This window comes from Schistocerca piceifrons, chromosome 4, assembly GCF_021461385.2.
Source record: "Schistocerca piceifrons isolate TAMUIC-IGC-003096 chromosome 4, iqSchPice1.1, whole genome shotgun sequence".
Classification (NCBI taxonomy): Eukaryota; Metazoa; Arthropoda; class Insecta; order Orthoptera; family Acrididae; genus Schistocerca; species Schistocerca piceifrons.
Window position 1 is genome coordinate 633,592,885 of NC_060141.1, and position 13,169 is coordinate 633,606,053.

Below are 13,169 nucleotides of genomic sequence, written 5' to 3' on the forward strand. Positions count from 1 at the left end.
GTTGTTACTTTTACTTATGGTCAAGTCAAGGAAGTTTATTGATTGTTTTGTTTCTAATTCCATTGTAATTTCATTTTGGGTGTTGTGTGTTTAGTGTTATATGTATGTGTTCTGTGTCATCATCGTTTCCATCTGTAAGCATTATTGTGTAGTTGACATATCTGTAGTAATACACTCCTGGAAATGGAAAAAAGAACACATTGACACCGGTGTGTCAGACCCACCATACTTGCTCCGGACACTGCGAGAGGGCTGTACAAGCAATGATCACACGCACGGCACAGCGGACACACCAGGAACCGCGGTGTTGGCCGTCGAATGGCGCTAGCTGCGCAGTATTTGTGCACCGCCGCCGTCAGTGTCAGCCAGTTTGCCGTGGCATACGGAGCTCCATCACAGTCTTTAACACTGGTAGCATGCCGCGACAGCGTGGACGTGAACCGTATGTGCAGTTGACGGACTTTGAGCGAGGGCGTATAGTGGGCATGCGGGAGGCCGGGTGGACGTACCGCCGAATTGCTCAACACGTGGGGCGTGAGGTCTCCACAGTACATCGATGTTGTCGCCAGTGGTCGGCGGAAGGTGCACGTGCCCGTCAACCTGGGACCGGACCGCAGTGACGCACGGATGCACGCCAAGACCGTAGGATCCTACGCAGTGCCATAGGGGACCGCACCGCCACTTACCAGCAAATTAGGGACACTGTTGCTCCTGGGGTATCGGCGAGGACCATTCGCAACCGTCTCCATGAAGCTGGGCTACGGTCCCACACACCGTTAGGCCGTCTTCCGCTCACGCCCCAACATCGTGCAGCCCGCCTCCAGTGGTGTCGCGACAGGCGTGAATGGAGGGACGAATGGAGACGTGTCGTCTTCAGCGATGAGAGTCGCTTCTGCCTTGGTGCCAATGATGGTCGTATGCGTGTTTGGCGCCGTGCAGGTGAGCGCCACAATCAGGACTGCATACGACCGAGGCACACAGGGCCAACACCCGGCATCATGGTGTGGGGAGCGATCTCCTACACTGGCCGTACACCACTGGTGATCGTCGAGGGGACACTGAATAGTGCACGGTACATCCAAACCGTCATCGAACCCATCGTTCTACCATTCCTAGACCGGCAAGGAAACTTGCTGTTCCAACAGGACAACGCACGTCCGCATGTATCCCGTGCCACCCAACGTGCTCTAGAAGGTGTAAGTCAACTACCCTGGCCAGCAAGATCTCCGGATCTGTCCCCCATTGAGCATGTTTGGGACTGGATGAAGTGTCGTCTCACGCGGTCTGCACGTCCAGCACGAACGCTGGTCCAACTGAGGCGCCAGGTGGAAATGGCATGGCAAGCCGTTCCACGGGACTACATCCAGCATCTCTACGATCGTCTCCGTGGGAGAATAGCAGCCTGCATTGCTGCGAAAGGTGGATATACACTGTACTAGTGCCGACATTGTGCATGCTCTGTTGCCTGTGTCTATGTGCCTGTGGTTCTGTCAGTGTGATCATGTGATGTATCTGACCCCAGGAATGCGTCAATAAAGTTTCCCCTTCCTGGGACAATGAATTCACGGTGTTCTTATTTCAATTTACAGGAGTGTATATTATTTTATTAATGAAAGTGTTTGTGGTTATAAATAATTTTTCTTGTAATGTGTTTAAGAAAATATCCTCTATTGTGCCAGCAATGCTACCTCCCTTTGCTATTCCATCTTTTTGCATGTAAATTTTGTCCTTGAGTGTGAAGTAGTTTTGGTTTAGTACTAAGTGTAGCAATCATATTATTCCATTAGTTTCTGTTGTATATGTTTTCCTGTATCTTAGTACATTTTCTTCTCCTTCGCTGGTCCTGGAGCACCCTCGGGACAGGGTGCTCATCTATTTCATGGGTATTTTTTTGGTCAGTGCATGGTTATTGATGGTCTGTGCATTGTACAATTTCCTATATGTAGCCAAACTTTCCTTCTTGTCATAGGGTGCCATTGTTCGTACTTTATCAGCTATTTTTGCCAATGAGAGCTCCCCCAGGACCCTTATGTCTGATAACTGTAGGCATTTTGTAAGACAATTTATTTGTGTGACCATCCTCCTTAGTAACCACAGTAATATTTGTTTTGTAAATAAAGCTGCTTTTTATCGCTGTACTGTAATTTATTTCTCCCAGACCCGTTTCACCTATTTTTTTACTCTAAGGCCTCTTCAGTGGGATAGTTTGTTAGTGGCATCTGCGTTTCTTCTCATTTGGTCTGGAGGTCACTCTACCACTTCATTTCCGACACATAAGCACATTTTTATATTCTGAACTTTTTCTTCACACTGGTCATCATGTTTACCTTTACTTTTACTCTTTTGCCACTAGTTATAGATATTTTTTCGAAAACTGTGTGTTTATAGATGTAAGTATTGAGAGGTCATTATGTGTTTTCCTCCTTTTTGGTTTGTTTACCTCAAACAAACCAAACAGGAGGAAAAAATTTGTTAGACATTTACATTCATAACAGTAGCCGGCAGTGTTGGCTGTTAGGTATCATGGCGGGCCATGAAGATCGGCAGTTGTTTGTCATGGATGTTGGTAATGAGCAGCTGACCTGTCATACAAATCAGTTGCACACACCTCCTGTTGGGACATCACCACCATGATCTAGTCTGCCAGGTGGCATGATGTTGGTCCAGGTGCAGGTTCCCACTTGCAGTGACATGCTTCCCTGTTGCCGTCCCCTCTGTGTCCTCGTGGCACCTGCAGCCTTGGATACCAATGAGGCTTGTACCTGCATCTGCTGATGTGTAGCCCATGGGTTTTGATCTCCTCCTCCTCCTCCTCCTCCTCCTCCTCCTCACCCTCTCATCAGGTGGTCTCGCCTCCACCTCGGCTGCTGATGGACCCCTGTAGCCTCAGCCTCCGTGCCCTTCCTTTGGAACCGGCAGTGTCAGCATTGCCTTCTTTAGTGGTCGATCTGCTACTGGGTTCTCCAGCAGTCTTTTCTGTTCTGCACCAGAAGTCGTGACCCGAGCTTGGCTATTTTTGGCCCTACATGGCATTCGCAGAGAGCCACTGCCAGTGGACATTGTGATGGAGACAGATGATCTGACTCAGCACGTCGTATGGGACGCACTGGCAGAGATGTTTACCTGCAAGTGGAAGTAAGCCAAGCAGGTGACTGATTACACTGCGTTTGACGACTGTAGACCTAGCCTTGCGCATTGTACTAAGTGTTGTTTCCAGGTGCTCAGTTGACAGCCTCACTTCCAGTTGGATGCTGAGTTATCCCTATGCATGTCTCTGTGAGGGTTTTGACTTTCTACTCTCATGGGGTTATTTTCCCCAGTTATTATGAAGACCCTGTTGACCTATGAAGTACCAACACAGACAGTATAGTGTAGCAACATTATCGCATCGGTGATGATACTAAAGTTTAAATTTTTTGGTTTAGTTCAGTGTGTTATATGGCCCCTGCTCCCCAAAAAATGGGAAAGTTTTATTGCGTTACAAGTTAGTTGATCAATCTAATTTTTGTCAGTTGCCATGTGCAAATGCCCAAGCTAGAATTCTAATGTTTTAGCAACAGCTTTTCTTTTTTATAACAATATAAAGAGAGGACAAATAGTTGCTCTTAGTTTTCCTACCTTAATTGTTCTTCGACCATTAACTCTCCCATGATGTAAAGGGATCCTGTGGAATGACCCAAACTCTGATATCAGTAGGATAGGTCGTGTTTACTTTGATGAAGTTTGGCAGGATTGGTATGCATTGCATGTTAAGCCTTAAGGAGCAACCTGCACTTTACTCTTGGATGTTGATGTTGTCTGAGGATTCTCAGAAAAATTATAAATGACAGATTTTTTTTCCCCCCCTCCAGTTACCTGCCCCCCCCCCCCCCACCTCACACACACACACACACACACACACACACACACACACACACACACACACACACACATATCAAAATGACACAGAAGATTGTGAAGTTGCACCAGCCTGAGACAGCATAAAGAACAGACAGGGTTAGCTTGATAAGGGGAGAGGGGATGTGCAACTCCCCCTCACCTGGTGGATGGAGTTTGGAGAGACAGTTAAATTCTGCCTAAACAATATTGACATTATGACTATAGAGTCTGTGGATAAAAGGTTAACAGTGAATTTACTTATCAAATACAGGTAAAATCTGAAGCTTTCGATCATTGTCTGCATCATCATGGCCAGGGGTCGAGTCTGATTATTGTGAACACTACATGTAATTCAATACCTTCTCTTGCTGACAGTAAGGGTAATGTAACTGATGATGATAAACAGAAGGCCGAAATTCTAAACCTAGCTTTCAAAAACTTGTTTACTGTAGAGGACTGCAGCAACATTCCCCCTTTCAATTATTGAACAAACATAAGGATGGCTGACATAGTGTTTAGTGTATCTGGGATTGTAAAACAGTTAAGATCCTTAGACACCAGGAAGGCATCTGGCCCAGACAGTATCCCCATAAGATTATTTGTTGACTATGCAACAAATATAGCACCATTCTTATCCATCATCTATCAGAGATCATTGGGACAGCGGAAAGGTCCACGGGACTGGAAGAAGACCCAGGTCATAGCAATCTATAAAAAGGATAGAAAATCGGATGCACATAATTACCGACCAATTTCACTGACATCGATTTGTTGTATAATCATGGAACATATTTTGTGTTCAGACATAATGACCTTTCTAGACTCTGAGAAGCTCATCTGCAGAAACTAGCATGGTTTTAGGAAACAGCGGTCATGCGAGACACAGCTGGCCCTCTTTGTGCGTGATATACAACAGGCTCTAGATACCAGCTCCCAGGTTGATGCCATATTTCTCGACTTTCAAAAGCCGTTTGACTCAGTTCTGCACTGTTGCTTGCTCCAAAAAGTGTGCGCTTACGATCTATCCAATGACATATGCTGTTGGATACAAGGTTTTCTAACAGACAGGGAGCAGTATGTTGTCCTGAATGGGGTGACTTCAACGGAAACAAGCGTAACTTCAGGTGTGCCCCAGGGCAGTGTAATAGGTCCGCTGCTTTTTAAGATTTACATAAACGATCTGGTTGATGGTATTGACAGTGGCATTAGACTGTTTGCTGATTTTGCTGTAGTCTACAGGAAAGTAGTATCACACGAAAGTTGTGAACAAATCAATGAGGATTTGCAGAAAATAAATGCTTGGTGTAATGACTGGAAGTTATCTCTCAGTATTAGTGCGTGTAACCTACTGCGTATAACAAGGTGAAAGTCCCCATTAATGTATGAGAAAAAAATAAATGCCCAGTCTTTGAAAGCGGTACCATCCGTCAAGTATCTGGGTGTGACTATTCGAAATGATCTGAAATGGAGTGATCAGATTACACAAGTAATGGGCAAGGCGAATCTAGATTGCAGTTTATTGGTAGAATCCTAAAGCAGTGCAGTCCTTCAACGAAGGAAATAGCCTACAATACATTAGTTCGTCCAGTCTTAGAGTATTGTTCGTCTGTATAGGACCCTTACCAGTTAGGTCTGATTCAACAGATTGAGAAGGTCCAAAGAAGAGCAGCAAGATTCATGACTGGTAAATTTAGCCATTGTGAGAGCGTTACAAATCTAGTAGAATGTTTGAAGTGGGACACACTTGCAGATAGACGGCACGCTAAACGGAAGGAGCTGCTCACTGAATTCTGAAATCCGATCTTCACTGAGGATGTAGAGCATATATTATTACCACCAACTTTCAAATTGTGCAATGATTACCATTCAAAGATAAGGGAAATTAGAGCTCGTACTAAGGCACTTAGACAGTCGTTTTTCCCTCGCGCGATCTGTGAGTGAGTGGAACAGAGGGGGGGTGGGGAATATGACTTTGGCGCGAATTGTGCCCTCTGCCACACACCGCTTGGTGGCTAGCGGAGTATATATGTAGATGTAGAGGTAGGTGTAGGCTCCCAGTTTTATGCCCAGAGGACAGCATTTGATTGGCTAGATTATATCATGGGGATGTTGCATGCTGAGGTAGTGCCCTCTATTTCCATGGATTATGTTTACACCTACTGTCCAGCATTGCTTTCAGTGCTACCACTTACACCAGACTGTAACCTACAAAAAGTATTTCTTTGTACTCTTGCTTTAAGTGCACAGTTCCGTGAATTGTTCAGTGTGTAACTGGTGTGTCTATTAAAGTAGTTGCAACAGTCTTAACTTACAGTGCTTCCCTAATGACAGAAACCCAATAGTTTGATGTATGAGCCGGAATTCTCTTTGTTCAAACGTAATCTTATGTTTATTTAATAGGTTGTGCTCTGCGCTCATCCACCACTGATCCCCCCGCCCCCAATATTCCTTCCTGTATTTAAGATCATGTCTATGGTCAACACAGCGATGGGGAAGTAGACACGACAGATTGACCGAGAACTTTTTATCTATTATTGACATTGCCAGGTTTTCTGATCGTTTTCATAATAATAATGATGATGATAACCAGCTACTTTTTGTCCATGGGACCATAGCAGTAATATTACATGTGGTACTGTGTGTTCAGTTTCATTAAATGCATGTGAGTAGCAGCACCATGTGCTTTTTTGACACTTTATGCGATTTACTGGTAATGTTTTCCTTATTTTCCAGAACTTTTCAATCTTAGTGCACTTTTCACATTTGCAAAAGAAAACGTAGAAACTTTAATTACGCTTTTGGAATCTATATGGACAATACTGAAAGGCAACGTATCACTTGCGTTCGACTCATTTACTGCATTGTTTGCAGTATTATTTGGAGGTGGAACAGCTGTTATAAACTTCTTTGTTAACTTGGTAAGTAATTTTGGCCATGTTTCAATTTAAAACGTTACAGAAAACGATTTTTTTGTGTTTATTAGGTGACTAATTTGATAACATATGCCATCACTGTAAGTTATCTAACAGAGAACTGTTGATAACATTTCTTATAGCTGAGATTAGCCAAGTTACATAACTTGTTTGAAATACTTAAAAATTAATTTGGACTGTGGTAATTCAACAGTTGTGTAGTAACAAAAGACTTTGTGTAACTGTTTGTGTACAGATCCCCCACCCCCCCACAAGCACATAGTAAAAAAACTGTGTCTCTTGCAGCTGAGTAGTACATTAGTACAGTTTGCTAGCAAGAAAATAACAATTCTAAACTGACTACATTTAGTCAGATTCCAACTGGCCATTGCATTAAATTGTACTGGATAACTTATCACTAGATGAAAAGGTTGCTGTAACCCTGTACGTCATACCTGGACGCACGCTGAGGCACCAGATCGCCAGTGTGCTACATTCAAATACTCTGCCTGCGGCATCTGTCCGGGTCAGCCACCAGAAGCCACCCATGACTTGTACCCATGGTATGGCACGGCAGGGCACCCACCTCACCATCTTTCGGGCCTCTCCTCTGTACAAGGAGAACAGAGCAGGTGCCCATCCTCAGATTGTGTTCTACTGTTTCTATGTTTGTTGGTTACTCGACTGGGGAAAAAACTCTCTTGTTCTTTGTGGCCGCAATATTGTTTGTGTCAGGCATTATGACACAATTGACGATGGGTGTGGCATCAACTTCTGTGCTCAGTCTGGTAGGTTGTTCCATTGGTTCTCGTGTCCAAGGAGGCATGCTCAAATCTCTCCTCGAACAGCAGCAGGCTCTTGTGGTTGCTAAGAGGAGCTCAGCCATATTGCTTTTGCAGGCTCTCCTACTGTTGGTGTACCCGCTGCCCTTTCCCTCTTATGATGATGTGACCGAAGACGGGGAGGCTCATGAGAAGCAGCTGTAGCAACCCTTCCTCGCCTTTCATGTTACTAATGCACATATGTGCAAGACTTAGTTCCTTTCTTGGATTCCTCCTCGGGTCTACCAGTTGATGTGCCAGTTAGTCCCACTCCAGAAATCTGTGTCACTTTTGTTTGACGAAATATGTATGTAGTTGTCAAATTATCACAGCATGTCATTGCAGCATGTGTAGAGTTGTCATATTGTCGTGAACAGCCCTATTAGTCATACTGGACTAGAGCAGCTGAACTCCATGGCCTCAGTCGCACATGCCAGTTTGGTATTGAAGCTCATCATGATTCCTAAGCTGATACTATAGTCCGTGATGCCATAATTCGGTTGGCTCGTGACAAGACAGTGTCTAAATGCTCACTACAGTGTGGGGATCCATCTTTGGCCAACGTGTTGTATATTGCTCCACTTTTCAAGATATTTAGTGCCACTGTTGATCAGATCGAGGCTTTATGTGACATCTCCGTGTTTACTCCTCTTCCTGGTCATCAGGTGGCAGTCAGTTATTGAGGGGAAGGACAATTTGGCAGTCTTACACCATGCTGGACAGAGATGTGTGAAATGATGACAATGATGACAACAACAGTAAACAACAACCACCACAGTGCAACAGTATTTCAGCGAGTTGCAACAACCTTCGGTAAAAAGGACATGAAACATCTGTGTGTCATTCTCAGCCCTCTCCTGCAGATATGGACATGGGTATTACGTGTGTGTCTCCATTGCTTATGAATAATAATAAACTGTCTAGTGAAGTGCAAGTGATGGACAAAGTGCTCAGACTACAAGTGGACATTGGTGCAGCTGTGACATTGCTGTACTCACAGTCTTATGTGGACTTGGGATCTCTGGGATTATCTCCTATTACTCAATGTTTGATGAGATGCAACAAGCAGCGTATCCCAATTTTGGGTCAATTTATGACTCCCACTGTGTACAAGTCGGTGGTTTGTTCCTGGACTTTTCTGGTAGTCCCCCCTGCAGGTTCGGGGGTAAGAATAGGCCCGCGGTATTCCTGCCTGTCGTAAGAGGCGACTAAAAGGAGTCTCAAACGTTTCAGCCCTTATGTGATGGTCCCCTGTCGGGTTTGACCTCCATATCTCAAAATTATTCTGAAGAGCGAGCCGATTGGGGAAGGGTGCCTTACTTGGTGCATTGTGTCCATCGTGCGTTGAGACCTTTCGCCAGCTTATTCGTCGTTGCATTGCAGTCCTGCCCGCTCTCCATCTCTTGGGCATGGATACGTTTCTGTGTGCACTTTCCACCATGCAATGTGCAGTGCCACACTCTGCACAGACGACGACCATGGACTACTTTTCACCTAATATCCAACATGGTAACCAGTCTGTTGTGGTGGGGCCGCCATTTACCCTGTTGGTTGTAGCCCCCTGACACAGGGATCGCTCTGGTGATGCCTGCACTGTTAACTCCCCATGTTTGCCAAGGATTAGATGCCTATCTCCTTGGGGCATCGGGATTCCCGGCAATGGCCATCCTGCCAGGTGGCCCCTGCTGAGGCTGGGTGGCACCCGTGGGGAGGGCCCTTGGTCGGAGTGGGTGGCATCAGGGCGGATGACCCGCAATGAAGCGTGGTACATCTTCTCTCGCTGGTGACCAGCCGCCAGCAGTCTCTAAGTGTTCTCAGTCTCAATTTAACGCTCAGAAATACAATCCAAAAACGTTCCCCTCCCTGGCCACACCGTGGGAGGAGTGTAAGTCTCAGGATGGCAGTGACAGTTACTTGCCCCGGTTCCTAATTTGTACAAGAGCTGATGGGAAGTCTTTCATGTCCATAAAGCCTCAGTTCTTCATAGAGCATTTAGAGGACAAGTTTGGGGAGGCGGAGGGCTTGTCCAAAATGCGCTCTGGGTCAGTATTGATAAAAATGGCATCCTCTGCCCAATCACGAAGGTTACTTGTTTGTGACAAGTTGGGGGATGTTTCCGTTACCGTCGCACCCCATAAGAGTTTAAACGTGGTCCAGGGTATTATTTACCATAGGGATCTTCTTTTGCAGTCTGATGACGAGCTGTGCACCAATTTAGAGCGTTGAGGTGTACATTTCGTCCAGCGCATTCATCGGGGCCTGAAGGATAATCAGATTGCTACCGGTGCCTTCATCTTGGTCTTCGAGGGTGATACATTACTGGAGAAGGTCAAGATGATGGTCTACCATTGTGATGTCAAGCCTTATATCCCTCCACCGATGCGGTGCTTTAAGTGCTGAAAGTTTGGCCATATGTCTTCCTGCTGTACTTCCAGCCTCACATGTCGAGATTGCGGATGCTCATCACATCCCAATACTCCATGTGCCCCACCTCCCATCTGTGTCAACTGCGGAGAGCATCATTCACCTTGCTCGCCAGACTGCCGGATCTTACAGAAAGAACGAAAAATCATGGAATATAAGACCCTGGACCAACTGGCCTATACTGAGGCTAAGAGGAAATATGACCGACTACATCCTGTTTGAATGACATCTTCATATGCTGCTGCTACAACAACCATGTTAGCCCCATCAGTTCCGCGAATTCCAGCCAAATCGATGAGCTGTACAACTCCACATGCCCCCTTGCCCATTGGGGGCACTACCAACCCTGTTGCTCCTGCGCCGCCTACCTCAGGAGCAACAGCCCCCCACCCATCGGGGACGTCTGTCCCCGCTTCTAAGCCAGAGAAGCGTCCAACTTCTTCGGCTGCTCTTGCCCGCAAGGGGTCCCTTGGGTCCCTCCCTTCCCAGGTTTCCCCAAGCAGGAAGGATGATGCCCAACAGTGGCATAAGTGCCCACAGGCAGCTGGTCGTAGGGGTTCATGATCCTCCTCCATCCTGGAGACTGAATTGGTGAAGCACTCCCAGCCAGTGAAACCCAAGGAGCAGCGAGAGAAGTCCAATAAAAAGACCTCTAAGACCAAGGGACTTGCGGTGGCAGCCCCCCCCCCCCCCCCCCCCCACCGCAATCTTCAAGCTCTGCATCTGAGGATGAGGTGGAGATCCTGGCGTCCACTGAGGACCTGGATCTCGCCTATCCCTCAGACACAATGGATAGCACTTGCACAGGTGCTCAATTGGTAGCAGCAGGGGACGCAGTAGCGTAATCTGCCTCTCCAGTCCCTTCACGCCTTTTTCGGCCATGGACAATGCCATCCTCCAGTGAACTGCGGCGGTTTTTTCCACCATCTTGCTGAGCTCAGACAATTTCTCAGCCTTCACCCTTTCCTTTGCATTGTTCATCAAGAAACTTGGTTTCGAGCAATGCGAACCCCCGCCCTCCGTGGCTATCGGGGTTATCATAGGAACCGGGCAACTTACGAGAGGGTATCTGGTGGCATCTGCATCTACGTCCATCACTCCCTTCACAGCAAGTCTTTCGCTCTACAAATACCTTTAGAGGCTCTCACTGTTCGGATGTGGACGCCTCAGGCTGTTACTGTCTGCGGTCTGTATCTTCCACCAGATGGTGATGTCCCACAGCATGTCCTGGCTGCACTGATAGCCCAATTGCTGCCACCTTTTCTGTTACTAGGCAGCTTCAATGCCCATAACCCTCTGCGGGGTGGAACAGTGACGACAGGCCGAGGCAGCACCATTGACCATGTATTGGGACAGCTCAACATTTCCCTTTTAAATGATGGTGCCTTCACACATTTCAGTGTGGCACGTGCTCAGCCATCGAGCTTTCGATCTGCAGCCCTAGCCTCTTACCGTCTGTCCAATGGAGTGTGCATGATGACTTGTGTGGTAGTGACCACTTTCTGATCTTTCTGTCACTGCCACATCATCACTCTTCTGGACGCCCTTTCAGATGGGCTATGAATAGGGCTGACCGGGACTTGTTCTCCTCCATTGCCACTATTGAGCCTCTTTCCAATGACACCCTTGATGCGGTGGTTCACTCGGTCACCACTGGCATCGTAACTGCCGCAGAATCTGCCATTCCCTGTTCTTCTGGGTCCCCTCGGCGGAGGACTGTGCCTCGGTGGTCACCTGAGATCACTGAGGCGATTAAAAATCGCCGGTGGGCACTCCAGCGTCACAAACGACATCCCTCATTAGAACACCTCATCGCCTTTAAACGGCTCTGTGTGCGGGCCCGCCGCATCATTCGCCAACACAAGCAGGAGTGCTGGGAATGGTATGTCTCCACCATTGGCCTCTCAATCGCAGGTTGGGGCCAAGATTAGGCGTGTCCGTGCGCTCTCACTGAATGGTGCAGTTAGTACAACCTCCGACATATTTGCAAACCGCTTAGCAGAGCGTGTTGCTCCGAGTTCCACTTCTGAAAATTACCCACTGGCCTTCCACTCCCTGAAAGAGCGGTTGGAACATTGGAGCCTTTCCTTTCACACGCGTCACCCTGAATACTACAATGTTCTGTTCAATGAGTGGTAATTCCAAAGTGCCCTAGCCACTTGCCCTGATACGACTCCCATGCCAGATCGTATCCACTGTGAGATGCTCAAACACCTCTCGGCGGACTGCCAGCAATGCCTCCTAGACCTTTACAACCGTATCTGAGTCGAGGGTGAGCTCCCGTCGCAATAGCGGGAAAGGATCTTAATCCCCATTTTGAAACCTGGCAAGAACCCACTGGAGGTGGACAGCTACCGCCCCATTAGCCTCACCAATGTTCTTTGCAAGTTGCTTGAACACATGGTGAGCCGGCGGTTGAGTTGGGTACTCGAGTTTCAGGGCCTTCTGGCTCCGTCTCAGGGTGGGTTCCGTAAGGGCCGCTCTGCCGCCGATAATCTGGTGAGCCTGGAGTCTGCTGTCCGTATGGCCTTTGCCCGCCATCAGCACCTCGTCGCTGTCTTTTTTGACATGCGGAAGGCATATGATACGACATGGCGACATCACATCCTCTCTACGCTTTATGGTTAGGGTCTTTGGGGTCCGCTGTCGATTTTCGTACGAAATTTTCTGTTGCATCGTACCTTCCGAGTGCAAGTTGCGGCCTCCCATAGTTACGCTCTCACTCTAGGGGACCATTTCAAACAACACTCATTGCCGGCTGGCCGCAGCGTTTTCACTGCTGAGCTGGTTGCCATCTCTCATGCCCTAGAGTATATCCACTCCTGCTCAGGTGAGTCCTTCATTATCTGTATCGACTCCCTGAGCAGTTTACGAGCTATCGACCTGTGTTTCCCTCACTCTCGTCTGGTAATGGCTATCCAGGAGTCCCTCCATACTCTTGACCATTGCGGCTGCTCTGTGGTCTTTGTGTGGACCCCTGGTCATGTCGGCATCTTGGGCAATGAACATGTTGACGTGCTGGTCAAACAAGCTGTCGGTGCACCAGCCTTATCGATTGGGCTTTCCCAAGAGTGACCTTAGGGCAGTTTTGCGGCAGAATGTACTTCGCACCTGGGGTGAAGAATGGCACATC

At 47.3% G+C, this 13,169-nt stretch overlaps 1 protein-coding gene across 1 annotated transcript in view; it reads left to right on the forward strand.

Annotated features, from left to right (window-relative positions):
* Positions 1-13,169, forward strand: part of LOC124794802 (transmembrane protein 245) — a 248,886-nt gene that overhangs the window by 142,415 nt on the left and 93,302 nt on the right. Inside the window, exon 9 of the mRNA XM_047258459.1 lies at positions 6,613-6,797. Within this exon, the coding sequence (XP_047114415.1) occupies positions 6,613-6,797 (185 nt within the window). The remainder of the gene's footprint in view (positions 1-6,612; positions 6,798-13,169) is intronic.